We start from the raw sequence: 16,460 nt of genomic DNA, 5'->3' as shown, positions 1-16,460 counted from the left end.
GAAAGCATAATAATTGAAAGTGTCATGGAAAGACATGGAAACAGATGATGACCACCCGACGACAACGGTGAATGGGTTGGTTATGAAGACAACATTACACACCTGTGTCTGTACTGTATTTGCAAGAAATGTTTTCTGGAGTGAAAGGTTCTTCCTCACAAAAAACTGACAATAATTTTTCTGTTTTTGTCTTTGTTGATGTCAGCTCTCTCAAAATATGCAGTGTTTGGTCCTTTAACTTGAGCGAATTGTGCCTGGAACGTCCTAGAAAAGACTTTGAATTTGATGCTTAAGAAGTTGTGGAAACTCTGAATATTATGCTTTAGGCCACAATAAAGTTTTTTTTTTTCATTTACTTTTGATACTTGAGTACAGTAAATATCATTTACTTTAAGACTTTTATATTCTATAAGGTGACTTCAACTTCTACCAAAGTCATTTTCTGGTAAGATACTTGTACTTTTACAAGTGCAACAAGTATTAATTGCAAGTACTTTATACAAGACTGCAGTAATGTCATGCTGTGTGCCGGGTGGGTTACCTGTAATGGTGTGGTGGCCAGCAGCTCACACAGCTGCAGCAGCAGGCTGCCCGGGCTGCTCTCATTCACAGCCAGGTAAATGACGTTGGCCTGACCCGACGGCGTCATAACCGTCTCCCCCACAAGCGCCGCCATCGACAGGGATGTTGAAAAGGAGGCGGAAAAAAAGGCCATCGCAGCTGCTTCTTCCAACGAAGCTGTATCCGTTACTCCCCTTCCTCCTCCTCCTCCTCCTCCACCTCCTCCACCTCCTCCTCCTCCTCCCGGGCCGTTTCCCGGACCGGGCCCCTGCCCCTGCCCTGACCCCGTCCCCGTCCCCGGCTCGCCGACCCCCGCGCCTCCCACCACTGGCGTCTCCGGGAGCAGGGAGGAGCCCGAGTGGACCACAGCAATGTTGACCCCACCCGAGTCCCTCTCTCTCTCCTGGGGCCGCAGCAGTAGGGGGGGCGAGGGGCGCACAGGCCCCGTGCAGGCCAGGACAGCCAAGAGCAGTGAGAGGGCGGGCCTTGGGGCCACCATGGGGTAAGGGGAGGGCCAGTGGCACCCGTCGGAAGAGGTATGGGGCAGGTGAGGCCAGGTGGGATTTAGGGAGTTTAGAGGTAGTGGGTGACTCTTTGGGGAGGGGGGAGGAAGGGAGGAGAGGAGGGGAGGTGGGGGGGGGAGTCGGCGGCTCACAGTGCTTCACCTGATGAGGAGATGAGACCCTGGAGAGGAGAGAGAGAGAGCATGATTAAAAACAATGTCATCACTGTCACACTTCTTCTGAAACCATTAGACGAGTTTCAAACAATAACACCCTTTTCTCTGTTATATACTGTATATATAATGCAGAGATCTTCAACAGGGGGTCCATGACCCCTAGGGGGTCCTCAGAGTTAGTGAAGGGGGGGGGGGGGCACCAAATCATGTTAAAGAATATATATATTTTTGAACGTTTCTTTTATTCCAAAAACTAAAATATGTTTAAAAATATACATTAATATAATTCCAACATAAATAGCAAAGATAAATTGGCCTATTTGTGAAAATAAAAAAAGATTTACGCATTGAAGATAAGCTTACTATAGATAATGTAGCCACTAGGGTAGCCATACAGTTAAGCGTAAGGATTCACTGGGCCTTCCACATGTATGTTTAACGTTAAAACATGATGCATAAATAATAACCATTTATTTTCATCCATTCGGCCCAGTTTAATATGTAACTCAATTGTATACAATATGTACAGTACGGGGTCCCTACTCTGTCCCTCTTTCAGCTAAGGGGTCCCTGGCCTAGTATATATATTATGCAGTTATCTTGTGTTATGAAGCACTTATTCTCTAGTAAACAATGCAAATAAATGACAAATACTGCACCTACTCGTTCTTGTATTTATTGCTCCTGACTCACACTTCCAGTTAGTCAGTAAACTTGATACTGTGGACATTCCTAATACTTCAATCCTGCTGACATTATTTGGGATTTAAAAAGGAACGACAATAAAAGTTAACAGATAAGTATTTGCTAGACTGATTACTGTATCAACACTGATGTTGATTAAATCAAAATGAGGATCTTGCGGATTAGTACTTTAAATACATTGATGATATTGTAAATACAAGATGGTTTTGAAGTCTGAGCATAGCGACTTTTATTCCTACAATATTACCTAGCTAACACAATTAAACCTTGGGAAAATCTATTAATAAATCCATTAAATATTTGGCAAAAACATCTGCTAGTGGGGAAGTGGCTGGAAGTGAAGTGCTTTAATCTGTTAATTGGCTCTTTTCCCCCTAAAAATGATTAACACGATTTGACAAGGAACTTAGGCAGTGATAACAAATTGTTAGATGAATACGTTCTTTTATAGTGTAATTAATACAAGGCTAAATTACCCAAACAACTACAAAGTTTGTCTAGTTGAACTTGGGTAAAGTGCAGGTGATGTTAGCCTGTTGGACAAGCTACTATTTAGGTTAGTACAAGTCTATAAAACCATATGTCACAGATTCTAATGCATCATCTGGATTCAAACTGACAACATAAACCTCTTTTTAGACAAATTATACACTGCACAAAAATATACTTTGAATATGAATACTATTAGCCATGGTACACTAGTAGTGTGTAGTATGGAATTCAGACACATCAAGTATTTCTAGCTGAAAAAGATAGCAGAGGGGGAAAAAAGCATAGCATGGAGGTCAGGTCATTTCCTCCCGAGACAGGAAGTACAGAAGAGTGGTTTTCATTTCTAACAGATTTAGTTTTTTCTGCAATCCGGCACGGACTGAGGTCTGAGTCGCAGCATGCCAGCGTTTGGATGGACCCAGAGGAACAGACAAGAGCAGGACCACAGAGAATAAATGGTGGGTATAAGCCAAATAAAAAAGCAGAGAAAGACCTACAGGTGACGGAAGGGATAGTAGATGAAGCGAGGCATCGGAGAAAGAAAGGATTAGATAGAGGAGTGTAGATTCAGCTTCTGTGGGAGGACAGATAAGGTGTGTGTTTGTGAGGGAGAGCAAAAGGGTACAAAATGAGACCTGCATATTTATGAGAGTGAGAAGGAAAGAGAGTGTAAGGAAGTGTGCAGAAAAGACAGACAAAAATGCACAATCAGTGCAACTGAATCCGAACAATGAGACTCCGCATTCTACAGTATATAATGATCCCTGGCAATGGCAAGGCAATCTGTGCATAATTTGATATAATGACCAAGTCCAAATGTTCTGAATTAGCTTAAGATGAAAAAAAAAATCACAATGAAGAAATTCCAGCAACAAATTACCTCCACAGCTGCCCTTTAGCTCTGTATTTTGATTCAACATTTCTGCAGGAATTCTGTTGGGAAATTATGATTCTCAACGTCACATTTCCCAGTACTTGTTGCTAATGATAATGCAACTGCACATACTTTTAAGTCATTGTACATTATAGCCTAAGCTAAATGTGTAGAATGTAAATGTTACAAGTTTAGTCCTATTTTGATTAATTGAATTTAAAAAGCTACATTATAACAAAGAGGAGTCAGTGAACATTAGCTCTGCTCATGGTTCGATTGTTCAGCCACTGCTGTCAACCAGCAGAACATTCTTGTGGTATTTAAATATAATCTGTCACTTTTTCAAATGAATATCTGTTTTGCTAATATATCATCAGTTAATGTGTAATACAACACTAAATCAATCTATATGCAGATGATGAAACACTTTTCTTAGAGGATGATGTCCCAGTGTCAACAATACTGTTTGATCTGCAAGTGAAGTGTAACTCAAGATGTCAACTGAATTTATTTATTACAATATGATGCATTTGAGTAACTTAATACCAAGCTGGAAAGCTGATGACCTCGTCTGGTTGTTCTGACATCTGTGCACTGTTGCACATGTACAGATGGTGGGCTACAATTACATATGTCTTATAAGAAATGTATGCATTTTGCTGTAGATTACATGACGATTTGAAATTCTGATTATGTGACTCAAGTGAATTGGTATGCTTTACGTTTTCTTAGTAGTAACATTTAAAAATGAATGTGGTACTTTTGTACTTCTGGTTGACGTTAACTTATAGGGTTCTATTTTAACGATCTAAGCTCATGGCGTGAAGCGCCTGACGCAGCTGCATTTAGGGCGAGTACAAATCCACTTTTGTTAGTTTAACGGTGGAAAAAAGGGTCCGTGCCATTGTCATCAACATCATTATCATGTAACATCGATGTCAAGGTGTTGGTGGCCACACACTAAGTGCATTTTTTTCTTCACTGGAGTTAGGCGAACACAGGATCTCCAGCTGGTGTTGAGTTACCTAAGTGTATTCTGGCTTACCGGATATACAGTAATGGGATAAAGCCTGACACGATGTCAGGCTTTGTCCCTCCCTTTTCGCTATCTGTGTGTTATTGTCAAATTCTCTTCGATACCCCCCCCCAAAAAAAAGTAAGGTCTTAGGGGTATGACTGTTGATGGTTTTGTCAATTTTATGTTAATTTAAGAAGAAAAAAACTGTGTTTTATGAAAAAAAGAGAGGCGTGGTTTACTTCAGAGGCTGTGTACTTGTGTTGTTACGTTATTTGGTTCACATAATACCAAAAGATGTATCCTGGAATTTATTCAAAACTTTAATTTGTAAAAGTAATAAAGTAAATTTGACTGAAAGAGACAATTATTATTATTAATCGCAAAAACATTCTGAGACAATTGATTGTACAGCAACATGTGGAATGGTTACAGCTCTACCTACACGCTGAAAATGGCAAGTTTTGACAAAGATTTGGATCGTGCAATAAGGCAGGCCTGCTTGGTTCTTCTGATGAATGATTGCAAAGATCACAAAGAATATGTTTACTACATTTGCTGCCCAACGTGGACGTTCTTGCATGTTTGCCAACCATTTATGGCCGCTGCGTCTGGAGCTTAGTGCAGCCCACGCTGAATGAGATTGGTTTAAAGAAATGCAAACATATAGAGCATTTCTTTCCCTTATCCCAGGCTGCTGTCTTTCTCCATCATGCCTGCAGAAGCAGGATGTGTTACGAGGAAGTATGGCAAAGTGCGGCAAAGGGTCAAAATATTAGCCTGTTACGAAGCCGAGTAAAGTGAAGATCGCATTGTAGTTCTGGCCCTTAATCACATCGCGATTAACGCGTTAATGCTGACAGCCCTAGTTTAAACAGATGACATATATTCTAATAAGGTAAAAGATACAAATAATCAAATAATTACAAATTTGAGCTTTATGAACACATATTTCACAGCTTCCACTGATGTCTCCAAAAGCGTATTATTGGATCGCTAGAATATGAGAACAGATTTTCTGAGTCATAGCAAATGAGAGCTGAATAGTCCCAGTTGTATCTTTAAAAAAAAAATTTTTTTCAATGCTTGCCTGGTGTTTGGTGTTGCAATTTTCCATTGTGTGTAACCACTTCCCCCTCAAATACATAACACTTTTCAGTTTCCTTTTCAGTTTCCTGGAACACTTTTCATCAACCTCCAGGAAAAGTGTGATACTTTTTTGTTGTTTTCAGATAATGTCTGCAGTGTTATTTGGGGGTAATACAGCGATGATAACACAGTAAAAGCCACACAGCGTTCTGGTCTATTAAAGCTATACTGTTGAGAGAGAAATTGGGATTCTCTGCCGCTGAAGTAAAACCTGAATCTCGTTGCAATTTTGGCAGTGATGGAAAAGGCAGAATTGTTGGGGATCATGGAAATAAATGACAGCTTCAGAAAGACAAATGTGACATTCTCAAATGCATGAAAAAATAGAAGCAGGAGTGAGTTAGCGCTCATATGTACAATATGTAGAAGATGAAAATCTAAGACCTGTAACTGCAGCCCAGCCTTCAGTATTGTTGGCTGTGGACTGTTTTTGCTCAATCTTCCCTGGGAAGATTTCTTGGTGTTCTGATGGAGCTGCAGTGATTAGGAGCACAAAACAAGGCACTATACACACATCTGGTAAGTCTACTTTTCCACTGCCAATCACCTGCCAACGAAAATAGTCATTTTTTTTCCACACCTCAATGACACACTGGCATCAGCAGTCATGCGTTTAAAATTTCATTCAAAGGTCACTTCACCAAAAAATGTCTTATTTTTTACAGAATAATGCGAGGATTAAATATATAAAAACATTTACACTCCACATTGTCTTCTTCTAGTGTGATTCTGTTTTTCTGGGTCGCTGAATGAAAAATATGGCAAAAGAAGCACTTACCAGAGAGGCCATTTCAACAACTAAACCAGTGCATTGAAAAAGGAGGTAATAGCATTTTCCATTGTGCAGGCTTGACCTATTTAAAAGAATGTCAAAGCTTTTCTAATGCACGGAGAGAATGTGGTCAATTAAAGTGTAAAGTCCAGTATGATCCTTCTCTGTGGCCATTTCAAAATACGCCACTCAAGCATCACATTGGCTTGGTTTTCTCCCTGTGGATTAGCATTTCATAAACTCATAAATGGCTCATTGAAGCTGTGTTTGCTATGTGTTTTCTATGTAAGTGACATCTCCCATGTGTAACAAACATGTAGCATAGATCCTATTTGCAAGTATATCCTCATTCAAAACTGGTCCAAGAATTGCAGAAGCTAAGCAGTTGCAGGCTTCTGGTTCAGGCTTGATGCAATACAACAACGCGTTTTCATAAGTATGATATCGTACAAAAATGTACTGTATGCACACCAAAACGTGTGATATCCTACGAAATTAGGAGACCGTTGGCTGGTCATCTGACGATGGCTAGAGCGGCTGGCTACGAGCTCCATGACGCCAAGCGGAAGTTGCTAGATGTTTAGGCTGCTACAGAGCTCTGTGACGCCGGCTTACGGTACTCTGCATGGTGCTACGCATGGTGCTCCGTTGTATCAGCGGTAGTTGGTGGTTCAGTTACCCGAGAATAGGTGACTTTGAGCCAGGTACAGGGCACTGCGAGCTGCATGGTCGTTTTGGCGTACATTACGGTTAAGTTTAGGCCACAAACCAAAACGACTTGTTAAATTTAGGAAAAAGATTATGGTTTGGATTAAAACATTTAACATTTCCCAGGGAAGCGAACTCTGCTCCCTGGCATGAAAGTCCTGTGTTTTAACACCCACCCAGCCACCCAGACCTCCTCCTCATGCGCCCAGCTGCGTTCTTATACAGCAGCAGTCAATGTGGTGCATACAGCGAAAAAAAAACCTTGAATATTTATGAATTGTAGTGCTTAATTTTTCTGAGCTTTTTGAACGTATGGTTCAGGAGAACAGGCTGAATACAAAGGTGCAATTGAGGCATTTCTTGCATGTTACAATACACAAAAAATGAGAGACCATCTGCAGCAATTCCCAGAAGTGCTTCACCGGTCTGTTTGTTGTTACTGAGGAATATGAATGGATGGATTTTTTGTCACCGCACACCTTACGGTTGCTGCCATTTAAAGAGGTATGTCTTAGATTTCCAGGGGGCGGGTCCTGCACCAAGTCTGGCACTGTATACACTTTAAAGATTGTCTCCAACTCAGGACAACATATGTGAATATCTCATTCGTGAAACAGACTCGTTTTCAACAACATAAAATTTCACTCTGCATTACTGGCTAAACAGATGCAAGCCCTGGGTTTTTTGGAAAAGCACCCAACAGGTTGAATATATTTCGGTTACGTTTTTGTTTAGTCTATAAGGTAACATTTGTGCTTTTAACCATGTCGTATGCCAACAAGTAAAAGAATGTGGACACCTCTTTCCACATAATTTTGTGTACTTTTGGTACAGGGCTGATTTTCATGGTTTGAACTATAGGCTCATTTAGCTCCAATTAAGGATACTTTTAATGAAATAGTATACAATTGCATTTCAAACAATGTGTTTTGGCAAGTGTGGGGGGGCCTTTCAGTTTCAACATGATTCTCCCCTTTGTACAAGCAAGCTCCATGTTGTGTATTAGGGCAAGTACTACCTGACAATACAAGTTCAACCAAGAAATAAAGTTTGTATCGAAGTTTTCATGTCTCCAGAGTCAGAGTCACTCTGGATGGAAATGTAATGAAGGGTGCACAGAAAGCCTGCAAGTGAATCATAAATGTTATGCTACGTAGTCTTAATACCAGCCATTAGTCATGTAGTTGGCCTTGGCTGTACTGTCAGTACAGGCTCAAGCTGTTGACACCCATCGGCCTCGGATACATAGAGAATGTGAAGCTGCCAAACAGCAGAGCCCAGACAGCTGGTAAGGTACTGGCACAGCCTCAGCCTTCAGAGGTTGGATGTCCATTTGGAGGAAACGGTAAATGCTGCAATCAAGACTGCCCAGATATTATTTAAATGTTAATTTGCCTGGTGTTGAAAGGCCTTTTATATCACACACTGCAGAGACAGTCGTGGATGCAAGCAATCTCACCTGCGCTTAGTTTATTTATAGGCTTTTTTAATCATGTAAAATTATCCTTAAAGAAAACCATAAATTTAGGTCTTCTTCAAAAGAAAATCTAAATATCTAAAATAAAAATTATTTTTGCCAGATATTGTCAGTTTTGATTTATGATGATTAGGGTTACCTTTTTCTCCAATCTTCATAAATGTTGTAGTTATATATCCTTCAAAATATTGCTGCTGCAGTGACCCACTTTCCCATCAGTGTCATTAAAACCTCATCTTGTTTGATGTCTTCTTATCTTTTCAGAGGACAAGATTATCTTCTCTGTATCAATTAAAGTTAACACGTGTGTCCCGCAGAGCGTTTGTGTCTGTGACGTTGTTTGAAACCTGTTTCTGTCTCAGGATCACACTCTCCTGAGATCTGGCACCACAGATAAGCTAACGTCAACTAATGTTCGTGAACACCCTAACCAAACTTATTTCCGTAATGTCTTTTAGCTGTGGAAATATCTAATGTTAGCAACAGAAAAAAGGTATACATTATAAAATTATAACTAACACACAGCTAAACTAATAGCTTGTAATGTGCTCTCTTTCGTAATAAAGAATCCGTGATAATACAAGTCCCAGATTTTGTGCAAACACACGTCCAGAAAGTCAACTAGTGTATCTGTTAACAATGTAACATTTTACCAAAGAAGACAGTCACCAACAACAAGCTATGGTTCCTGTAGATCATTCTGCTGAATGATTATGTTCGCGCTCTGTATGGACGCTACGAGACACCGTACTTGAGGAAGTGCACATGCGCAGTAGGTTTCTGGTTCAGTGTGCACACCTCCCGCCAAGTTGTAATGTGTAGCCCGTTACTCTTGACTGTATAAATTCAATATGGTTTCTAGAAGTTTATGAAATAAACATAAACGGCTTGGATTCAAAGTAAGGACTCCTTACTTATTTTGACAGTTCCTTTTCCAGTGACCCTTGCCCACTACGTACATGCATAATTTCTGTTAATCCCTTGTTTTTAGCTACACAGTTTGAATTGATAGATAATCCAAGCATATTTTAGCAAAATAGGTGGTTCTAGAAGCTTGACATATTCGCAGGGCTAACTAACTACTAAAACACTAGCTAGCCAGAAACATGCTAGTGTTAATCAGTGATCTAAGGCTTTCCCAGCAAACTAGCTTGCCAACTGACAGTTAGTTAGCTTGGTTACTAACTGTATGACAACAATTTATTCAAAAAAGATATTTTGATGTTCAACTCTCTCACAAATGTCTTAAAACGATGTTGTCAGCATTGGAACACGGAACAAGGAACACGGTGCAACACAACTAAAAGGCCATGATAGCTTCTTCTTTTTAAAGATTATTTTGACATGCAGCAAAGGGCCACAGGTCGGAGTCGAACCCGCGGCCGCTGCGTCGAGGAGTAAACCTCTATGTATAGGCGTGCGCTCCACCAGGTGAGCTACCCAGGCGCACAGCTTCATCTGTTTTAAACGGCCTGGCACCGACAACATTGTTTACCAATGTTCAACATTGCAAATTTGCTTGTCAAACTTACTAAAGCTGAACTTAATGAGAAAGATTTGCACATATTTATTTTACCCCGGCAAGCAGATCTGCTGATCTCTGCAATCACATTAACTTTTTCAAATGCTGGCTTCTAAAATTTAGAAGAGGTAGATTTGTCCCCATAGATATTAAAAACATATACATATACTATATGTATGTTTTTCCCCCTCAAGACAATCCACTCCCCAAAAGAGGTAAAAACATGTACCGAAAAATAAAGATTGCTTTAAACTTCGGAGCGTCTGGCTTTAACTAGGTCACATTCTCTAACAGATTTGTTGTTGAGATACACATGATTCCTTAAAAAACTATCCCAAAACAAGTGTGATGTTTTGAATATGCAGAAAGTTTTGAACATTACAGGAGAATAATAATTATCTTTACATAAATAAAGACAATTTGCACCATAAATTGTTGCATAGAAATTCACCAGAATGCAGGAAATTAAGTTTTTGACGCTCAGTTTTTATGAGGGAGTACCCCAAGAACCCACCGGCTATAATGTGTCCCCACCAATGTTGAAACAAAACCTACGCCCTTGGTTATAACTTTAACCAGCAGTCAATTTAAAAGTGAGGTAGGAACATTGTGGAGTTAAAAATTGGTCTGAGGTTAGGATTTAGGCTGTCAGACTGGATGTTTAGTGGGCCTTAATCAAACCCAGCATGTCAAATTTGAGATGAACAGCTGTACTGGCAGCTAATGTGTCAAAATCTGCGAATGAAGCTGTTGTTGGAAAAACAAAATGCAGACTATACGCAAACACCCAAGAACAAGAAAAACTGTCAATCGGCTGCTTCTGGGGTAGATGCTGGAGCATGTTGTGAGTTTAGCACTGTGCGGTGCTGGTGAGATGGATTTTTTTTCTCAAAGCCTGCTAATGCATGATTGATCATCAATCAGTATTCTGCTGCCTGAGACACAGGGGGGATGCACCAGACCTGGAGCATTTGAAATATCTGCAACTGTGAAAGCAAATGCGAAATTCTTTGTAGAGACTGTCAAAGCACATGCATTTAAATGCTTTCAATCCACTCTATAAACAGATAAAGAGTTACAGGTGCATATCTACGATACGATACGATACACAACGAAATTCCTTTTACGTTCCCGAGCAGCTCTGCTCAAAAGAAGAAATAAAAATACACACAGAGCTAGTCAACAATTACACATATAAATGGACTGTATATATAAAGCCCTTTTCTACAATTACACATATAAATGGACTGTATTTATAAAGCACTTTTTTAGTCTTTCTCAACTCAAAGCTCTTTTACATCCTACAGCAACCATTCACCTTTTTACATTCCGAGGCTGCCATGCAAGGTGCCACCTGCTCATCAGATAAACATTCACACACGTAGCATCGGGAGCAATTCGGGGTTCGGTGTCTTGCCTCAACATGGGACAGCAGGGCCAGGGTTTGAACCACCAACCTTCCGATTGGCAGGCGACCGCTCTACCACCTGAGCCACAGCTGTCCGCCCTAGTACAAAGATGAAGACACATCAACAGCCTTGGCAAAGAAACATGTTTCATGATATCTTCGGATCCAGGTCTTAACTGGCAGCACACTGATTTTGGTTAAGCAACAGGATAGACTGATGTATACGAGAGTTCTTGAGCCTTCTGTATCCAAACGAAGGGACTCTAAATCGCCTGTTAGAAGGCAAAAGTTGGTATTCATAATTTACAACATGCATGGAGTCAGAAGAGATGCTGTTAGCGAGTCTAAGCGTGCTCTTCTTGTGGGTTGTTTGAAAGGTTGTGTGTTCTTTAGAATGGTCGATTCTTTTCTGTTCTTGCATGTGAGTGCGGCGTGTGCATGTGGGTACGTGGGTGATTTGTTGAAAATAGTGGCCACCATCAACAGTCCCGCAGCAACAAAGACAAGGTTTGTAGATGTCGAAGAAAAAGAAAAAACGGGAGACATAGGAGGAAAAAGAGAAATAGAAGGAAACCAGACAAAAAAGTGTAATAAGACATGTAGAAATGCAGTGGCAGAGATATTTCTCTAGACTGGGGGGGTAGATGGTGTTGGGGGGATGAGGGAGCAGTCGGGAGTCTACACCACAATCAATCACCATCAATTTAGGTCAGCTTACCCACAATGCAGAGTACAGTACACATCCTCTGGAGCTTTGAGCCTCCTGCTCCGAGGGTATAGCGACCGTGGCTGCTCCCCTGCGTATTAATTGCATCTACTTATGGCGCCTAGGAGTTTCATATTACTGTAGGTTTTTCTTATTTAATATGTTTTTTTTTTTGCTGCTCTCATGCTGGCACTACAGCCTGTTGCCTCCTCCCACTGAGTGCTGCAACAATGTGAATTAACTTTACTGGGTTCTGCCTCCTTATAGTCATGATGGCTTGTATAGTTCACGCTGTAGAGAAAGTGAAGCTCTCCCATTTATTGTGAAATTACAGCTTTTAATTCTGTTTGCATTTCTTGGTTGCTCTTCAGAAAACCCCTTTAGCTATTTTTCATCATAGCCCTCCTAGAAATGAAAATGGCTAAGCCACTATAATTTGTTTTGCCAATTACATTTTGAGGGAAAACATAATTGCTGCCTGGATTGTTTCCGTGATACAGTTTTTTTCCTTTCTAGAGTAGGAAGCAAACTAGTCATAAAAAGGAGTTTGAGTTCGATGGTGGGCATACAGAGTGCAGAATAACACGGACCAGGGTTCCCACCCTGAGTCCTTTAAGGTCCAGGTAGTCTCGCTTTGCCAGACCTTCCTCCACAGCGCTGCGGAGGAGGAGGGTCGGGCTAGTCCTCACAGCATTCCGGGACTAGGAGTAAAAACGTGTTCTGGTTTATTGGCATTTCTTTAAACCAATCACAATCATCTTGGGCAATTGCCGCGGTGCCTCTGTAAAACAGCCTCAGGAAGGAACTTGTTTTGGTGGGCGATGAGTACGTTCAAAGGTTGTTTTAGTCGTGCAACAGAAAACTCAGATTGGACAGATAGTCTAGCTAGCTGTCTGGATTTACCCTGCAGAGATCTGAGGAGCAGTTAACCATAGTCCTCAGAAATCCACCAGAGTTTAAAAAGCCAACACAAAGGAAGTCCAAGGCAACGGATATCCAGCCTAAATGATAAAATCCGGCGGAATTTCCGTCAGCAATGGAGCAATCCCGAAAGACTAAGAGGGGGGGGGGGCAAGGTGGAGGGTCGGGGTGTGGCCTTGACCAACTGCCACTTTGCTCGTTTGAAAGCCACTATGCCTCTTTCTCAGGGGTGGGCCACATTTTCTGGGCGGGAAAAGCAGAGAAAGGGGAGGTAACCTTGCTCCTTATGACCTCATAAGGAGAAGATTCCAGATCGGCCCATCTGAGCTTTCATTTTCTCAAAGGCAGAGCAGGATACCCAGGGCTCGGTCTACACCTATCACCATTTCTAGCCACTGGGGGACCATAGGCAGGCTGGGGGAACGTATATTAATGTTAAAAAACCTCATAAAGTGACATTTTCATGCCATGGGACCTTTAAAGTTAGATCTCAGCAGATCTTTTCAATGAGCAGGGTAAAAACACTTAGTTAAGGTTAGGGAAAGATCATGGGTGGGTTTACAAAATGTACGTTTGTACTGGACATGGACCCTGGTCTCTTGGGTTAAAGTATTGTATTGTTTGATCCATCCACCCCCCCCTGCCTCCATACACAGAGTTTCGGTCTTTATTACTACTCTGCTACTGTTATCGCTCCTGCCATCTTGCTGCAAGAGTCAGTATTTGACGTGTTGGAAGTGAGAACGGGTTGAGTGTAATCAATACTTTTATCCCAACGTCACACTTTTTCAATGAAAGCTTTCCAAATAAGATCACTCATTGGAATCCGTGTTGGGATAACTACTTTTCATTCAGAAGCATGTTCTCCATTGATTCAGATACTACACTTAATGTACCATCGCTGGTGTTAAGATGTGGGGAAATAACATGAAGGTTACTGAGGAAACAGCAAACATTTTAGTGCAATTGTTGTATTTTTTTCTTCTTTTAAGCACCCTGAGTGTGTGTGTGTGTGTTTTTTTTTCGTGATAAATCAATGAAGCCACAGCTCCGCAATGTGCTCCCTTCCTCTCCTCATCCCTCTCCTTCTCTATATTCTATCCTCCCTTTTCCCCTCTTTTTCTGTCCAACCATCTCCTCTCTTCTTTCTCCCCTCCTCTACTCCTGCATCCTCTCCTCCTTCCTTTCATCATGTTCTCTCATCACCTCTACCATGCCTCCCCTCCTCCTCCATCTTCCTCCCCTCTTACTCCCTCTCCTCCTCTTCCTCTCCTGTGGGCCATCAGAATCCATTACAGGCTGAGCTGATTCATGGCTCAGTCCCACATCATTGGAGAGCATGGAGGCTTGCCTATAAATCTGTGGCTACCCCACACACACACACACACACACACACACACACACACACACACACACACACACACACACACACACACACACTTCAGTAAATCAAAGGCATGGATAAATGAACATAGGGCATGAAACAGAGCATGTCCGTCGTGAATTTATATACACACACAACCCATGCAATTCACTCACACACATGTAGAAAGCCATCAGCAGTCCACCCAACAAGCCATCATTACAGGCAGCAACCTGCTGTGTGTCCTGTGCTGTACGTCTGCAGCTGCAAACGACTGCCGTCTTCATAACAAGCACAGGGGGTCTTAGGGTTCGCTGAACTGCACAGACACACTGCAAATGATGGTTTTTCTCTCTGTGGGTTTGTGTGTGCGCTCTTTTTTGAGTGTGTGTGTGCGCGAGACGGAGATCAAGGGTATCTTTTAAGAAATCATCTGCTTCATTACCTTCCACATCAGCTGCTCGGCTGCCTGCTGACTTGTGAGTCCAAACATATGTATACAGGTATACAAGGCAGCGTGTATGATGTGGCTTTAGCTCCCTCGCCACACCCATCCTTATGGGTTGAAGCTTTCGATATTGTTCACATTAGTAGATCTAATATTCGCATGAGGGATTACTTCTCAGAGAATTCTCCCCTGTTGAGAGCCTTTTTCCCGCCAAATCTTATTTTGAAACTACTTGCTACGGGTGGCAAATTCCTTTACAGAAGTGCCTCTGAAAGAAATACAAACACATACAAGTGCATATTATACATAATTCATTCCATAAATCCTCACTGAATGCACCTGAGTTCCAGGCAATAGAATCTCCAATCTCCACCTATCTAGGGAGGTCGAGGGAAATGTCTGCCCAAATAGGCTGTTTCACGTTAATTTTAAGAGACAGCTAAACTAGTTCAGTTGACTACCATTAAATCATTTTGTATAAAAGCACTAAATTTGCAATGTATCAATCTGCTGTTCCAGTATTAGTAAAAGGAATATTTATCTTCAACTATTTGAGTCATGCTACAATTGAACTCTACTTATTTCCATTATATTCTTTAAAAATGATTGCAGCGTTGTGGGTCGGTCAAATTTGTATTTTTCCGACTGTATTTCATGGGCCCTGAAAGCAACGCCTCTGATTGGTCAAAAAAGACTCGAAATGAATGAGGGGGCGGGGTCTTGTAAATATTTTCTTTGCCTGCTAATTACATTGAATTGAGAAAGCCAACCACATAGCACGTTTTAATATATATTTTTTTATGATAAGATATTTGGGGGGGTTACACTGGTTAGTTGTGATTATTGGGGGGGGTTGTATGGTTACCTCACTTCCGGTTACGCATGTGACACTTAACCCTTGTGTTGTCCTTTGGGTCCCAGTGACCCGAAGGACAACACAAGGATTATGTACTTCCGTTTACTTTGTTGAGAATTGCTCTCTAAACCCTGTTTCTTGTAAAGTAAGTAAAGTTTATTTCTAGAACACAGTTCTAGACACAGTTTAAGCTGACCAAAATGCTGTACAAACAAGAACTAAGGTGCTGTATTAACCCTTGTTTAGAGAGCAATTCTCAACAAAGTAAACGGAAGTACATAATCCTTGTGTTGCCCTTCGGGTCACTGGGACCCGAAGGGCAACACAAGGGTTAACGTGACAAAGTTCTGTTTGTTCTGTAAAGTAAAAAGAAAAACTCGCAGTTTACTTTTATTTTCAAATGGGACACTAAACCTTGGTCTCGTGGGTGAAAGTCCTGCGTTTTTTTTACCCATCCAGCACCCCAACCTTCCTCCTTACGTGGAACTTGGCGCTCTTAAATTTCGTCACATTACTTCATGCTTTTTTCCAGTCATGGTAACTACGACCACTATAAACGTTAATATGGATCGTAATTGCTGCTTGAACAAACGACCTATGGGAGCATTTTTCCAGGTGAGGACAGTCTCTGAATTTACCAGAAACACACTACATAGAGTTAGTTAGACATTGTTTGAGACAATATGTTTTATAACCGGGACAACTATGTTAATTCCAGTGTGAAAGGGTGACAATATTGAGGTGCAGATTAATAGATGAAATGGTCAACAAAGCATGTCTGCAAACACAAACCTATAAAATACA

At 41.2% G+C, this 16,460-nt stretch overlaps 1 protein-coding gene across 1 annotated transcript in view; it reads right to left on the bottom strand.

Annotated features, from left to right (window-relative positions):
- grin2da (glutamate receptor, ionotropic, N-methyl D-aspartate 2D, a) overlaps positions 1-735 on the bottom strand; it is a 176,769-nt gene extending 176,034 nt beyond the window's left edge. The window contains 1 exon segment of the mRNA XM_039820656.1: positions 542-735. Within this exon segment, the coding sequence (XP_039676590.1) occupies positions 542-715 (174 nt within the window). The 5' untranslated portion in view covers positions 716-735.
- Positions 736-16,460: the final 15,725 nt, after the last annotated feature.

Source organism: Perca fluviatilis, chromosome 13, assembly GCF_010015445.1.
Source record: "Perca fluviatilis chromosome 13, GENO_Pfluv_1.0, whole genome shotgun sequence".
Lineage (NCBI taxonomy): Eukaryota > Metazoa > Chordata > Actinopteri > Perciformes > Percidae > Perca > Perca fluviatilis.
This window is presented reverse-complemented; position numbering and strand designations above follow the sequence as displayed.